The 14,221-nt window shown below is 44.4% G+C and overlaps 1 protein-coding gene across 3 annotated transcripts in view; it reads left to right on the forward strand.

Annotated features, from left to right (window-relative positions):
* Positions 1 to 14,221, forward strand: part of GNB5 (G protein subunit beta 5) — a 50,046-nt gene that overhangs the window by 20,834 nt on the left and 14,991 nt on the right. For all 3 annotated transcript variants that reach the window (XM_047766332.1, XM_047766330.1, XM_047766331.1), the window contains 3 exons: positions 2,232 to 2,273; positions 4,847 to 4,923; positions 10,358 to 10,490. In XM_047766332.1, coding sequence (XP_047622288.1) covers positions 2,232 to 2,273; positions 4,847 to 4,923; positions 10,358 to 10,490 — 252 coding nt within the window. The remainder of the gene's footprint in view (positions 1 to 2,231; positions 2,274 to 4,846; positions 4,924 to 10,357; positions 10,491 to 14,221) is intronic.

Here is a 14,221-nt window from a genome sequence, read left to right on the forward strand (position 1 = left end):
TGGCCACCCCTAAGCACATGGAGGTTCCCGGGCCAGGGTTCAAATCCGAGCCACAGCTGCAACCTACACCAGAGCTGCAGCAATGCCAAATCCTTAACCCTCTGTGCTACAGGGAGAACTCCCTGCCAAGCCTTTTAGACTCGTTTTATCATTCAAAGGCCACTATATGTTGGATTTTTCTGTCACTCATGTACTGCTCTTACTGGGGGTGGGGGTACGGAGGGGGAAGGTTTGCTTCAGCACTGCTGACTCACCATCCACCTCTCCTGCAGAGAGAATCAGAGAGGTGGGTGGGGTGTGAAGGAAGGTGGAAAACAGCAGAAGGGTTCTGGAACAGATTTTAACTCAGAGCAACCTTTCTCCCTTAAAAGGCAGGAGAATAATCCACCTAACAGTGTGGGTTAGTGTTCGGGGTGGAGGCATAGTCTCTCCAGGTACACGGATCCCTGGTGTATATGTCTGTGCTCATGGAAGGACCACATTTAGTTATGGGACTGACTTGAGCCTCCTGGGTACCTTTTTCTCTCCAGAGTGCACAGTGGGTGGGCAGCAGGGCCAGGCAGGCAGGCTGTGCAGTGGAGGAAGCCTCTGATGGGAATGCTGACCTGGGCGATGTGCTGAGTCTGTGCCCTTCACTGCCCCAGCTCTCTTCTCTGTTCTGTTATCTAATCCACCCCCACATTGTGTTTGCCTGTTTAGTCAGAGAAATTAGAAGAACCAATGCACTTAGGAGTCTTAAAAAGGCCTCAGACTGCCAGCTCTGACCTTGATCATGGCCTCTCAGCCCCGCACTGTATGAATATGGACATCTTCCATCAGATTAGGGGCAGCAGCATCTATGTCACTTTAGATAAACAGACCTTGCTGTTGCCCCTAAGTGGCATCTACCTCACTCACCAGATCTGGCTCCAAATGGCTTAAGTGATGAAAAAATCAAGCCTGCCACAGAGACTTTGGATTCTTCCTCTCTAAGGGTGTGTGTGGGGTCGGGGAGGGTGGTGGGGGGTACTCCCATGCTAATGGAAGTCAGCTTAGCCATCCTCTTCCACTGCCGGCCAGAGCCTAGGGCCCCAGACAATTCAAACACCACGTTCTGGGCAGATGGCTACACTATAGGGACTGGGGCTCATGTGGGTTTCTCTCTGGTGGGTTGGTATTGCAAGTAGAAGACCTCAGAGCCCTTCCCCATGCTCCTTATGGCTGCTGTAGCCAAAGTTGCAGTGAAAGTGGCAGCATTGTCTCTGGCATCGCCAGCCCAGAGCTCACCCTCAACAGGGCGTGTGCTCTTTGTTTCCTGAACAGCTGTCCACAGGGGTCCCACCAACAGAGGTGTGAGTCCCATGTCTGCAGCATTGATGTGGGAGGTGTGAAATGTCAGGTTGGGGGCTTCGATGTCCTTGAGCACCTACAGACTGATCTCAGGCCCACCCGCCCCCCTCCACAGCTTCCACACAAAGAGGGGGGCCAGGAAGGGGACGAGGCTCTTACACGGCTCTGCAGGAAAGATGGACTCAAAAGGCGAATGGTAGAGAGGACTGGCTGGTGGGGATGGTGAGGAAAAAGAGAGCATTAGTTACCATCGGGCATCAGAAGATAACTTCAGTTTATCTTATAACTTGCTCTATAACTTACTGACCTCTGAGATATGGGTGTGATGCCCATTTACCACCCATTTGTGCTTGGTTTATAAATGGGATAAAAGAAGTGTCTGAGCATTGCTTTCTGTTGTTGTGTCCATACAAGGGATTCAAGGTTGAGAACTGAGCCTTGCATCAGACTGGGACGTGCTGTTCCCACTACTCCTGTATCTTCAAGGACAGGTTGGATGGTCTTCACTGTCCAGATACTTGGTCTGGCTTTCCACCTGGCACTGCCCAGCTGGACGTCGCTTCCGAACAGTGTTTAGCCATTACCTGTTAGGACTTGTTGACAATTCTTCAACTGTTTACTCTTTTTTTCCCCTTCTTTTAAAAATTGAAGTATAGTTAATGTAACAATATTATTTAAGTTACAGGCATACATTATAGTGATGCATAATTTTTAAAGGTTATCCTCCGTTTGTGGTTATTATAAAATATGGGCTGTATTCCCTGTGTTATAAGATATATCCCTGTAGCCTGTCTTATACCCAACAGTTTGTTCTGCTTAATCCCCTCCCCCCATAGTGCCCCTCCGCCTTCCCTCTCCCCAGTGTAACTCATTTGTTGAACTGTTTACTCTTCTCCCTCCAGGATGGGAAGGTGATTGTGTGGGATTCCTTCACCACCAACAAGGTAAGGCCTTGTCCCTGGTGGCCTGAGGCACCTCAGAACCCAGCCCTGCTTTCCCCACCCCCCCAACCCCCTCTTATGGCCACCTTACCCTTTAGGAGCCTGTCTCAGGGTGAAAACCCCATGAAAGCCCTTACATGTTCAGACAGCTCCGGAGCCCGCAGCAGCGTTTGTTCCTGTCTCAGGCTGAACCCCTTGCCCAGAGAACACGTAGGGCTAACCTAGAGGGCACTGACACAAAAATGGGAAAGGGTATGGCCTGGACACTTGTCATACTCACACTTGCCTCTGCATTTATGACTTTTCTTCTGATAATAAGAGCTGCTAAATCCCCAGGTTTCTCTCTTTTCTTTTCTTTTTCTTTTTTTTTTTTTTGTCTTTTTGCTATTTCTTTGGGCCGCTCCCGCGGCATATGGAGGTTCCCAGGCTAGGGGTCAAATCGGAGCTGTAGCCGCCAGCCTACGCCAGAGCCATAGCAACGCAGGATCCCAGCCGCGTCTGCAACCTACACCACAGCTCACGGCAACGCCAGATCGTTAACCCACTGAGCAATGGCAGGGACCGAACCCGCAACCTCATGGTTCCTAGTCGGATTTGTTAACCACTGCGCCACGACGGGAACTCCGGTTTCTCTCTTTTCTTTGTCCTCCCCTCGACACCATAGTACATGGACTTGAGCAAACAGTAGGTGGGATCTGAGCCCCTTGCAGGTCTGGTGTGGACGTGCACGGCTCCAACTTAGACCTAAATTTAGACTCTTAAGTAAACATAGAAGCCAGGATCTGTGAAGGTACACTTGCTGCCTGCATCGTATTGGCATTTACAATAACAGGTACTGTGTGTTAAATGTGGACTCTAGTATTGGCTTAGAAAGTCTTCCTTTTCACTATGTATATAAAAGGAAACCTATATATGTCTTAAGTTGAACAGCATCCTTATTCCACATTGAGTGTGTTCAATGCCATAGCAGACACCTGACTGGGGGGCCCAGAGTAGCCTAGTAGAGCAGAGTCCCCAATGGTCAGACCTCTGGCAGTTAACAAAAGTGACAGTTTTCAGAGGGCTTTCCTAGAGTCACTGTGCCTTTCCCGTCACTCCTTGGCATCTTCACCAAGGCCAGGGTAGGTGGGGAGGTGTCATTGCTTCTGTTTACGCCTTAGCCTGGCATAGAGCACACACTGCCTGATTTCTCGGGAGGGCCCTGACAGGGAACATAGTCATTACTTGTAATCAGAGGAGCCAGGATGACCTGTGCCAAGAGTGGCCACCTCAACCAATTCATGCCAGTAGGTTATTCATGGTGTCTGAAGGGCTGCTAAACAATGAGTGACAGCATAATTTTGACAGGTGGTATCAGGGTCCATGTTTCCACATAAATATCGCAGAGAATCTTAACAGGAAAGATCAGCACCTGAATGTACTTTAGAAACCATCTCGTCCCACCCCCTCCCTTCCCTGATGGAGAAGGGGACTGAGGTAGGACAAACGGTCAGTCTGTGTGAGGCTGCACATCTCACTGGTGTTGGGACCAGGACCAGGGCCCAAGTCTCCCATGGAGATAAGGCCACACACACAGAATTGTTTTTGAATTGTGCTTTTGCTGTTTGCTTGTATGCATGCAGGAGATTACAGGTGACTCAGACCTCAGCCAGCAGCCACCTCTCTCTTAATGCTTCCATTTTAGGGATTCCTTTTTATCCCTAGCACAATTCCAGTCACCTTCCCCTCCCTGCCCAAGAGTGATTTAGGATTCATGGGGGACAGAGCCTCTGTATACTCACAAGGAAACAGAGTTACTATATATGTGTAAAAAGTCCTTCAAGAATATGTTTTGGGAGTTCCCGTCGTGGCGCAGTGGTTAACGAATCCGACTAGGAACCATGAGGTTGCGGGTTCGGTCCCTGCCCTTGCTCAGTGGGTTAATGATCTGGCGTTGCCGTGAGCTGTGGTGTAGGTTGCAGACGCGGCTGGGATCCCGCGTTGCTGTGGCTCTGGCGTAGGCCGGTGGCTACAGCTCCAATTCAACCCCTAGCCTGGGAACCTCCATATGCCGCGGGAGCGGCCCAAGAAATAGCAACAACAACAACAACAACAAACAAAGACAAAAGACAAAAAAAAAAAGAAATATGTTTTGAGGAGTTCTCCGGTGGTACGATGGGTTAAGGATCCCTGGCCCAGGAACTTTCACATGCCATGGGCAAGGCCGAAAACAAAAAGAATATGTTTTGTGAATGGAGGGAATCTGAGTAAATAAGGTAAAGTATATATGTATCTAGAATGAAATTTGGACAGATCTTTCCAAGAAACCCCAATATTCATTCAGAACAATGAGAGGAGTATAAGGTTAAGAAAGAAGTAAAACATTGAGGGTATGTCTTGCCAGTTAAGATTTTTAACTTTCAGAATATATGATAAAGTTTGGTTGATTATAGGGGGGCTGAGTTTCCTCATCAAGCTGATCTTGACTCCATGCCACTGCCCTTTGACACTAGACCGTAATTTAGTGGACACTCCAGTGCTTTTCTTTGTAAAACATGACGTCGTACATTCAGTGCATGGTGTGTGCTGTGTTGCAGGAACACGCGGTCACCATGCCCTGCACGTGGGTGATGGCGTGTGCGTACGCTCCATCAGGATGTGCCATTGCGTGTGGGTAAGTCGGGGTGATGGCAGTGGTTCACATGTCCTATTAGCCTTAAAATACTGTACTGTGGGCCAGAATAAGCTAACAGATAGGGATCTATGATTTTTGTTGTTTATGTAAGCAGTGTGTATTCCTCCCTAAACTTTATCAAAGGAAAAGCTATAAAAACGCCCCAAATCTTTTTCATTACAGTCTGACTTTAGTGTAAATCTCAAACCTATCCCCTCCACTCTAAATGCTATTGGTGGGGACTGTAAATTCAAGCAAACACTTTGGAAAGCATGTTGGTAAATGTGTATCAAGAACCCTAAAACATTTGCAACCTTTGATCTGGTGATTCCACATCTAAGAACTTATTTGAAAGCAGTGATCCAAAATATAGAAAAATCATATAAACAATAACATTTATTGTACCGGTATTTAAAGTAAAGGAATAAAGGGAAACAATATGCCCATTGAAGGAAATTGTTAAGGGAATTGTGGTACATGAACTGAGTGGAATATCATATGGCCATTAAAAAGGGAAATTCTTAATTACATAAGTGAAAAGAGCATCAAGATTACTAGGAAGATTATGCCTTCATCTCTGTTCTCCTGGAGCTCAGTTTAACAGAATTGGCAGTGTGAAATGCAGCCACCATAATTCCCTGTCCTCATGTTAAACAATTCTGGGACCATTCAAAATACTGCTATGGTAGAACCTCAGCCATGTTTAGAGAAGAGGCATCAGTAGAAAGGCTGTGATGAACTATACCAAAAATGCAGCAGTGGTTCCTTCTGGATGATGGGATTGTGGGTGTTTTTCGCTTTGTCATAAGCTTGTCTATTTTCAGTTTTTAAAAGAAGCATATATTATTTTTATAATCATGAGAAATGAGTTTTATTTCAAATATGAAAACCTTGGGCCTCCAAGCAAAAGCCTTCTTTAGCTAGAGTCACACCAACCATCATCCCCAATGTCCACTCCCTTTGGATGGCTGCTTTGGGGGCAACTTCCCATTCTCTCCACTTGCTGAGATCCTGTGTCCCTTTGGAGACCCCACTTACATACATGTATTTCATATTTTCAAATTTTTAAAAAAACTTGAAAGTAGATTATCTTTGAATGGCAATATTTATATAAAGTTTATCTCCATCTACTTCCTAAAGGGATATGACCTGACCACAATAAAAGACCCGGATATAGATATACATACAGATATGGGTGTGAATGCACACTCGCATGACACATTTGTTTACATATGCTGAGTTAGAAGGTAGTGTAAAGGAGTTTGGCCACCTGTACGGATACAAAGCACAGCCCGTGCAAGATGTCCCTCCTTTCAGACACTGGCCACAGTTTGTGTGGCAAGCCTGCAGTCACCATCAGGCTCAGGAATTAACTAGAGCAGCACACAGAACTCAGGAGAGTGCTGTACTTAATGCTCACAGTTTTATTACAGTGAAAGGATATAAATTAGAGGCAGCCAAAGGAAGAGATTGCACGGGGCAGAGTCCAGGAGGGGTCTGGTGGGGTCTGAATGCGGAGAGCCCAGTCGTCCCCTCACTGTGAAGTCACAGATGGCATTACTTGTCCTGGCCAAGCTCAGAGTATTGCCAATGGGGGAAACTCACCAGAGCCCTTGGGGTCCAGGGTTTTTACTGGGGCTCAATCATATACCACCCATAGGGCTGACCTTCGGTCTCCAATACCTTTAGGTCAGGCTAATACTTTTAGTCTACTTTCTCAGCGGGGTCACAGCTCAGAACGTGTCCCAAAGCTCCCATCACAGATCACAATGTTAGACTGTCTAGGGATCAAAGCCCCAGGCAAACAAAGACACTCCCAACAGATGAGACCTTCCAGGGGCTTAGAGGTCCCAATAGCCAAGGGCAAAGGCCAGGCCTCTCATTAAGTAAGTTCTTCACTACTCAGTAAGAATGATAAGTACTCTACATTTGAAAAACAAAAACCCTAGGGTAGTATGTTTCTCATTGGGCATTAATTCTGGCAAATACAAAGAGTTGGATGGGCTATAGAGGTTTCTCAGTATTTGATATTAAGATATCAGCTCTCTACTTCCAAACTAAAAAAGAACATATTGGTTAGAGCCTTCTGCTGTATTCAATGAATATGATAACATCATGCACAGTGTCTTCCACACTAGTTTAGAAAATGATCCCGTAAGCAGTGTCTTATTTTAAACCTCACTAAATAAAATGCAGTGGAAGAATTTCTGTGAAGGTAGGGGACGGTCAGGGATGAGAATAATTTTACCAAGCCCAGGTAGATAGCTTTCTGGTGACACCCTGGGGCAGAGAGAGCTCATAGTGGAGGGGTGGCTGGTGCCTTAATTTCCGTCATCTCTTCTTCCCAGGCCCTGCCATGTGGCCGATGGTCGAAACCTGCACTGGCTGCCTTGTGGGTTGATTTTAAAAACCGTAGTAGAAGTTCAAGGTGTGAAAATTTGTGAAAGCCCTTTTTAAAACATGGGGAGTCCAGTAGATGAGGAGAGAGCACCAAACACTAAACTGAGAAAGACTGAACCCTGACCTTAGATAATAGCACCACCTGCCCTACTCAGACCTTTCCTAGAACTGCTAAGAGCATCTGTGATTAGTTTGAGTTTCTTATGATAATCTAATGTAGTGTTTCCCAGCTGTGGCTTTGTGACATCTTTGTAACTACACAGACCCACACCCGTGCCACGTTCCCCAAATGTCTTTAAAGGTAACGACAGGGGTATTTTTATTTTTATCTGCCTGACTGCTGAATCCATATCTTAGTTGGTTCCAAACTTGAAAGAATAAAACTCCACCAGTATTTATTCACATAATCTCCTCAAAAAATGTGTCAGTTGATTTTATATACATATGTATTTTTTATTGGAAAGACATATTCCCAAGAAGCCTTCCTTCAGGTTATGCATTTATTATGAGCAAGCCCCTGTGTGCAAGGCACTGGCCTGAGTACCCTAGGGGAATTCAAAGGTGAATATAACATAGTACCTGCCTCCAAAGCAAGGACGTAAGAATAATAATGACCACTTACTGAACCTTTTTATGTGTCAAGAGCCATTCTGAACTCTGTAATCTTCACAGCAGCCCCTTATGATAGGGGGGTGGGATCCACTCCATTTTATAGTTAAGGACATTGAGGCTCAGGGATGCTTAAAAACGTAACCAGATCACAGGATGAGTTAGGTACTAAAACAGAGATTCAATTCCAAATGCATCACATCACAGTACTTTCCTGCTTCTTGTAGAAATGCAAACCCCAAATGTGAGTGTCCAACTGACCGAGAATTCACTCTGAAGCTTCGCAGTAGGAGAGTATGTTTCATCTCGAGGGTTAAGGAAGCTGACAGTCTGAAACCTGCTGGTTCATTATCACAGCCAAGTGCAAATCATGCTCACCCACACGACCTATAAACAAGCTTGCCAAAGCTAATTATGGGTAATAGATAACCACATCTGCACTTGCACCTCCAAGCAAAGGGATCCCCCAGCTCCCCCAGGCCCTTCCTAAATGTCGTTCCACACTAAATGGAAGCAGAGCTCCTTGTGGTCAGACTGCTTGTCAGTCTAGGACAGGAAAAGAATAAAGTGAGCCTATTTTCTTGTTCCAGAAAGTATGGAAACCTTCAAGTCAAATCAGCAGAGTCATATCAACTGGAAACAAGAGCTACTTGAAGAGGTCCCTACTGTCCAAATTTGGGACAATTTCAGCATCACATGGAGTAATGAGAGTAATTGATCATAACACAATTGAAGAGGAAAATAATAGGATCCATGGGTGTTTGGTGACACTGTGGGGGGTAGGGAGGAATTTGTCTTTACAGAAAAGTGTTAGCTAACACAGAAGGAATTATTATATTAGAAGGTCACTACCTTATACCTATGAAGTAATATTTTATTCAAACAAGGATAGTCATGCTAAAGCCATTGTATGATGGTTATTGGGAACAAGATATTCACGTGACCTAAAAGTGTCACATCACAGGTTATTACAACAGGCATACCTTGGAAATACTGTGGGTTTGGTTCCAGACCATGCAATAAAGTGAGTATCAGGGTAAAGTGATTCACACAAATTTTTTGGTTTCCCAGTGCACATAAAAGTTATGTTTACACTACACTATATTCTGTTAAGTATGTGATAGCATTATGTTTAAAAAACCAATATACATACCTTAATTTAAAAATACTTTATTGCTAAAAGACCATCATCAGAGTCTTTAGCAAGTCATAGTCATTTTGCTGGTGGAGGGTCTTGCCTCAGTGTTGGCTACTGACCAATCAGGGTGGTGGTTGCTAGAGGCTGGGGTGGCTGTGGATATTTCTTAACGTAAGACAACAAGGAAGTTTGTCATATCGATTGATTGACTCTTCCTTTCACAATTTCTGTCACGTGCAGTACTATTTCTGAGCGTTTTAGCCACAGTAGAACTTCTTTCAAAATCAGCGTCCATCCTCTCAAAATCTGTCACTGCTCTATCAGCTAAGTTTATATCATGTTCTAAATCCTTTGTTGTCATTTCAGCCACTTTCACAACATCTTTACCAAGAGTAGATTCCATCTTAGGAAACCACTTTCTATGCTCATCCATAAGAAGCAACTCCTCATCTATTAGTTTTATCATGACATTGCAGCAGTTCAGTCACATCTTCAGACTCGACTTCAATTCTAGTTAGAATTGCCATTTTTGCCACATCGGCCATTCCTTCCTCCACTGAAGTCTTGAACCCCTTCAAAGCCATCAAAGTTGGCATCACCAGTCTTGGGACAAGAGGCATTACATGCCTGCTAAAGTAAAGCAGTAAGAAAGAAGTACACAATATCACCTTTATATATTGCATTTGTATCATTGCTAAAAATGTTATACTTGAATATAAACATTAAGAAACCATGTGACAAATCCAGAGTGTGTGACATTCTAAAAGACAGCCCATCTAAGATCTCTCATCATGAACAACAAAAGTAAGTGTCTCTTCTCCAAAAGAAGATATTTAAAAGATGTAAAAACTTCAGTGTGTGGATCTAATTGGGCCCTGGATCCTGGAGACAGTTGGGAAAGATTGAATATGGATGGTTTATTACGTGGTGTTATGGAATATTTGTTAGTTTTCTCAGATGTGATCATGAGTTAGTGATAATAGAAGAATGTTATTTTTTGGAGATGCAGATTTGCAGATTGACGTATTTAAATGTAATAGGTCTGCAACTTGAATTCAAATGGTTCAGAATTTGCTCCCACAAATATGGCAGAATGTTAAGTTAGTGGACTTGTGTGAAGGGATCTGGGTATTCGTTTGAAAATCTTCAAAGTAAAAATTGGGAGAAAGATTCCAACATATGAAAATTCCAGAGGAAAACATTTTGAAAAGTTTGTGTGAATTAAAAAGTGTCCACGTAGTCTGTTGCCTGGTATTAACATTTGACACTTCTGTCTTCCCATGCTAGTGGTTTGGATAACAAGTGTTCTGTGTACCCACTGACATTTGACAAAAATGAAAACATGGCCGCCAAAAAGAAGTCCGTTGCTATGCACACCAACTACCTGTCAGCCTGCAGCTTCACCAACTCTGACATGCAGGTAAATAAGGGGCCTGCGAGATGATGGGCCAGCCTGCCGGAGAGCAGGGTCAGTGGTGGAGAACTAAAGTGGGCCTGCAGGGAGATCTCTCTTTGTAGGAAGCTGTGGCACTCTGGCCCTGGGCTCTAGGAGGAAGCTCCTGTGGTGTCTCATTAGTTGTATTATTATTAAAGTCAGAAATGGGGAAAGTCAGGGTGGTTGACTGTCGTGTTGAGATGAATTCCGTGCCATATTGAACATCCTCCTCTAATTGACTTGGTGGGGGTGCGAGTGGCTCAGGGACCTTACTGGGGTGGTGGGGATTCCTGTCCAGGTTTGAGAAGTGGTTCCAAGGTGCTTCTGTATGTAAAACTTCAATGGGTCCCGAGTTCCAGAGTTGTGCCCTTGACACACTTCATTGTGCCTATGTTATATTCCTGGTTTAACACATGCAAAATCTGTGCCTTATTTTGAATAAACCACAAAGTGAAGATAATACAGTTTCAACACATTGGCTATGTTTTCTTTCACAAGTCATAAAGCATCCTGTAGTTTCTTGGTCACATCTCTCCAGCAAACCTTCATAGGTGCCACCACCCACATTGCCAGATACCAGGGGTGACTGAACAGTGGAGAGGCTGGGAGCTTGGAGCAGGAGTCGGGGGTTGCAAACTCGCTTTGAGAAGCTGCCTTGGAGGACGAGTGTGTTGCCAGTCATGTGATGGGAGCACTGTGGGAGGCAGGCAGCCTGAAAGATGGGCAGGGCCAGATCACAGGGTGCCCTGAATGGCCGGGCTGACCCTACAGATGGCAGGGAGCCGTGGCAGGGGCTGGGCAGATTGGCTTGCTTGAAGGAGGAGAGCAAGTCAGATTAAAGCCCACACCACTTCAGCTGACCAACATCGGGAGGAGAGGCAAGGGTAGTGGCAGGGAGACCCGGTGATGGATAGTTGTTGTGTTGCTGATCCTGGGGCTGTTCAGATTTTGGAGGGCAGTGCTTACACCTGTTGGGTCCAGGGCTCTTGCAGGCCTGAGCATTAGGGAGCACTATGGCCCTGGCTGCTGCAGGGACCACACCAGATGTCCTTGGGCCTGAGGAGCAGGCGAAGCAACAGAGGATGATTAGCCTGGTGTTCTAGCTGGCCCATCCTAAACAAGGTTTTATTATTCTCTGGGTTTTGTTTTTCTCACTTGCATGTGGGGATGGTAGTAAATTGCTTCCTTAGAAGATTTTCTGAGGATTGAATGTGTCCTTATTGGATTAACTTCTGAGGATTAGAAGAATCCTATTAAAATACTTAATGTAGTCCCTGCTGTATATCAATAAATATTAGCTCTTATTATTTTATTACTATTAATATTAATACGAAGTTTCATGGGTGATCCAGATGCATGGCCCGGTTTGGGTATCCCTGAACTCATGAACCTTAAGTTTCCTCCTACCTCTGCAATCTAAAAATGAAAAATGGGAGTTCCCGTCATGGCTCAGTGGAAACAAGTCCAACTAGGAACCATGAGGTTGTGGGTTCTATCCCTGGTCTTGCTCAGTGGGTTAAGGATCTGGCGTTGCCGTGAATTGTGTTGTAGGTTGCAGATGTCGCTCAGATGCCACATTGATGTGGCTGTGTTGTAGGCCAGTGGCTACAGCTCTGGTTAGACTCCTAGCCTGGGAACCTCCATATGTTGCAGGTGCAGCTCTAAAAAGACAAAAAAGCCAAATGAGTAAATAAAAAAATAAAAATAAAAAATGGAAACCTGAAGAGGCTGGTTATAAGACCTACAGATGCTCTACATTCCAGAATAAGAGACAATGAGCTAGAGCATTTATTTAGTGCATTTATTGTAATAAATGTTTGGTTTTAAAATTTATTTTTATTGGGATTTCCCATTGCGGCTCAGCACTAACAAACCCAACTAGGATCCATGAGGACTCCAGTTCGATCCCTGGGCTTGCTCAGTGGGTTAAGGATCTGGCATTGCCATGAGCTGCAGTGTAGGTCGCAGATGCGGCTTGGATTTGGTGTTGCTGTGGGTGTGGCGTAGGCCAGCAGCCACAGCTCCTATTCAGCCCCTAGCCTAGGAACTTCCATATGCTGTGGGTGCAGTCACCGCCCCCCCCCAAATGTATTTACATTGTAATGAAGATCACAAAATATTAAATTTTTTGTTGAAGTATAGTTGATTTACAATGTTGTGCCAATTTCTTATGTATAGCAAAGTGACCCAGTCACACACACATACACACACACACACACACACACACATATATATATATATATATATATACACTCTTATTTTATATTCTTTTCCATCATTGATTTGGTATAGTTCCCTGTGGTATATAGTAGGATCTTGTTGTTTATCCTATGCCAGATGTAATAGCTTGCATCTTCTAACCCCAAACTCCCAGTTCATCCCTCTCCCCTGACCCTCCCCCTTGGTATCCACAAGTCTGTTTCCTATGTCTATGAGTCTGTTTCTGTTTCATAGATAGGTTCATTTCTGCCTTATTTTAGATTCTACATATAAGTGATACCATATGGTTTTTGTCTTTTTCTGTCTTAGTATGATAATCTCTGGGTCCATCCATGTTGCTACAACTGGCATTATTTCATTCTTTTTTATGGCTGAATAATATTCCATTGTATATATGTACCACATCTTCCTAATCCATTCATCTGTCAATGGGCATTTAGGTTATTTCTATGTTTTGGCTATTATGAATAGTGTTGCTATAAGCATAGGGGTGCATGTATCTTTTTGAATTAGAGTTTTGTCCAGATATATTCCCAAAAGTGGGAATTTTTTGTTGGGTCATATGGTAGTTGTATTTTTAGTTTTCTAAGGAACCGCCATACTGTTTTCCATAGTAGTTGTGCCAGTTTATTCCCATGAACAGTGTAGGGGGGGGTCCCTTTTCTCTCCACCCTCTCTGGCATTTGTTATTTGTAGACTTGTTAATGATAGCCATTCTGACTGGTGTGAGGTGATACCTCATTGTAGTTTTGATTTGCATTTCTCTAATAATTAGCGATGTTGGGCATTTTTTCATATGCCTTTAAAATATTTTTTAAATATTAAGAATTTACATTTAACTTTTAAAAACTATTCATTTCTTTGATTGAAGAGTATGGTATAGAAAATTCCCGTTAAAGGACTAGAATGAGGGAATCATTTAAGGCAGTCATTTGTTTGGACCTGATGTCCCCAAAAAGATTGGAGATCACTTGCCCCTTTCTTTGCAAGTGTTAGGACAGCAGTGGGGTGCTGCCTCTGCTAGTGGGTGTGGGCCAACAGAGACTGGAGGGAATTGTAGCATCTTACGAAATACAAGTACCCAAATTAAGACAGAGTCCAAGTCTTGTGTGTTCCTAAGCTACTTCTCCCAGCCTGGGTCGTCTCGTCAGATGTACACAGGCATCTTAAAAGAAATTGTTGGCTCAGCGGTAAGGAACCCGACTAGTATCCATGAGGACACAGGTTTGATCCCTGGCCTCCCTTAGTGGGCTGGGGATCCAGCGTTGCCATGAACTGTGGTGTAGGTTGCAGACATGGCTCCAGTCTGGCATTGCTGTGGCTGTGGCATAGGCTGGCAGCTACAGCTCCAATTCAGCCCCTAGCCTTGGACCTTCCATATACTACAAGTGTAGCCCTAAAAAGACAAAAAAAAAGAAAAGAAGTCGAGGTAGGAAGGAGTCCTACCAAATTTGAGAGCTTCCTGCAAGTGGGGGCTTTGAGGAAGGCCTTGGGGG

The sequence above is a fragment of the Phacochoerus africanus genome, chromosome 2, assembly GCF_016906955.1.
Source record: "Phacochoerus africanus isolate WHEZ1 chromosome 2, ROS_Pafr_v1, whole genome shotgun sequence".
Classification (NCBI taxonomy): Eukaryota; Metazoa; Chordata; class Mammalia; order Artiodactyla; family Suidae; genus Phacochoerus; species Phacochoerus africanus.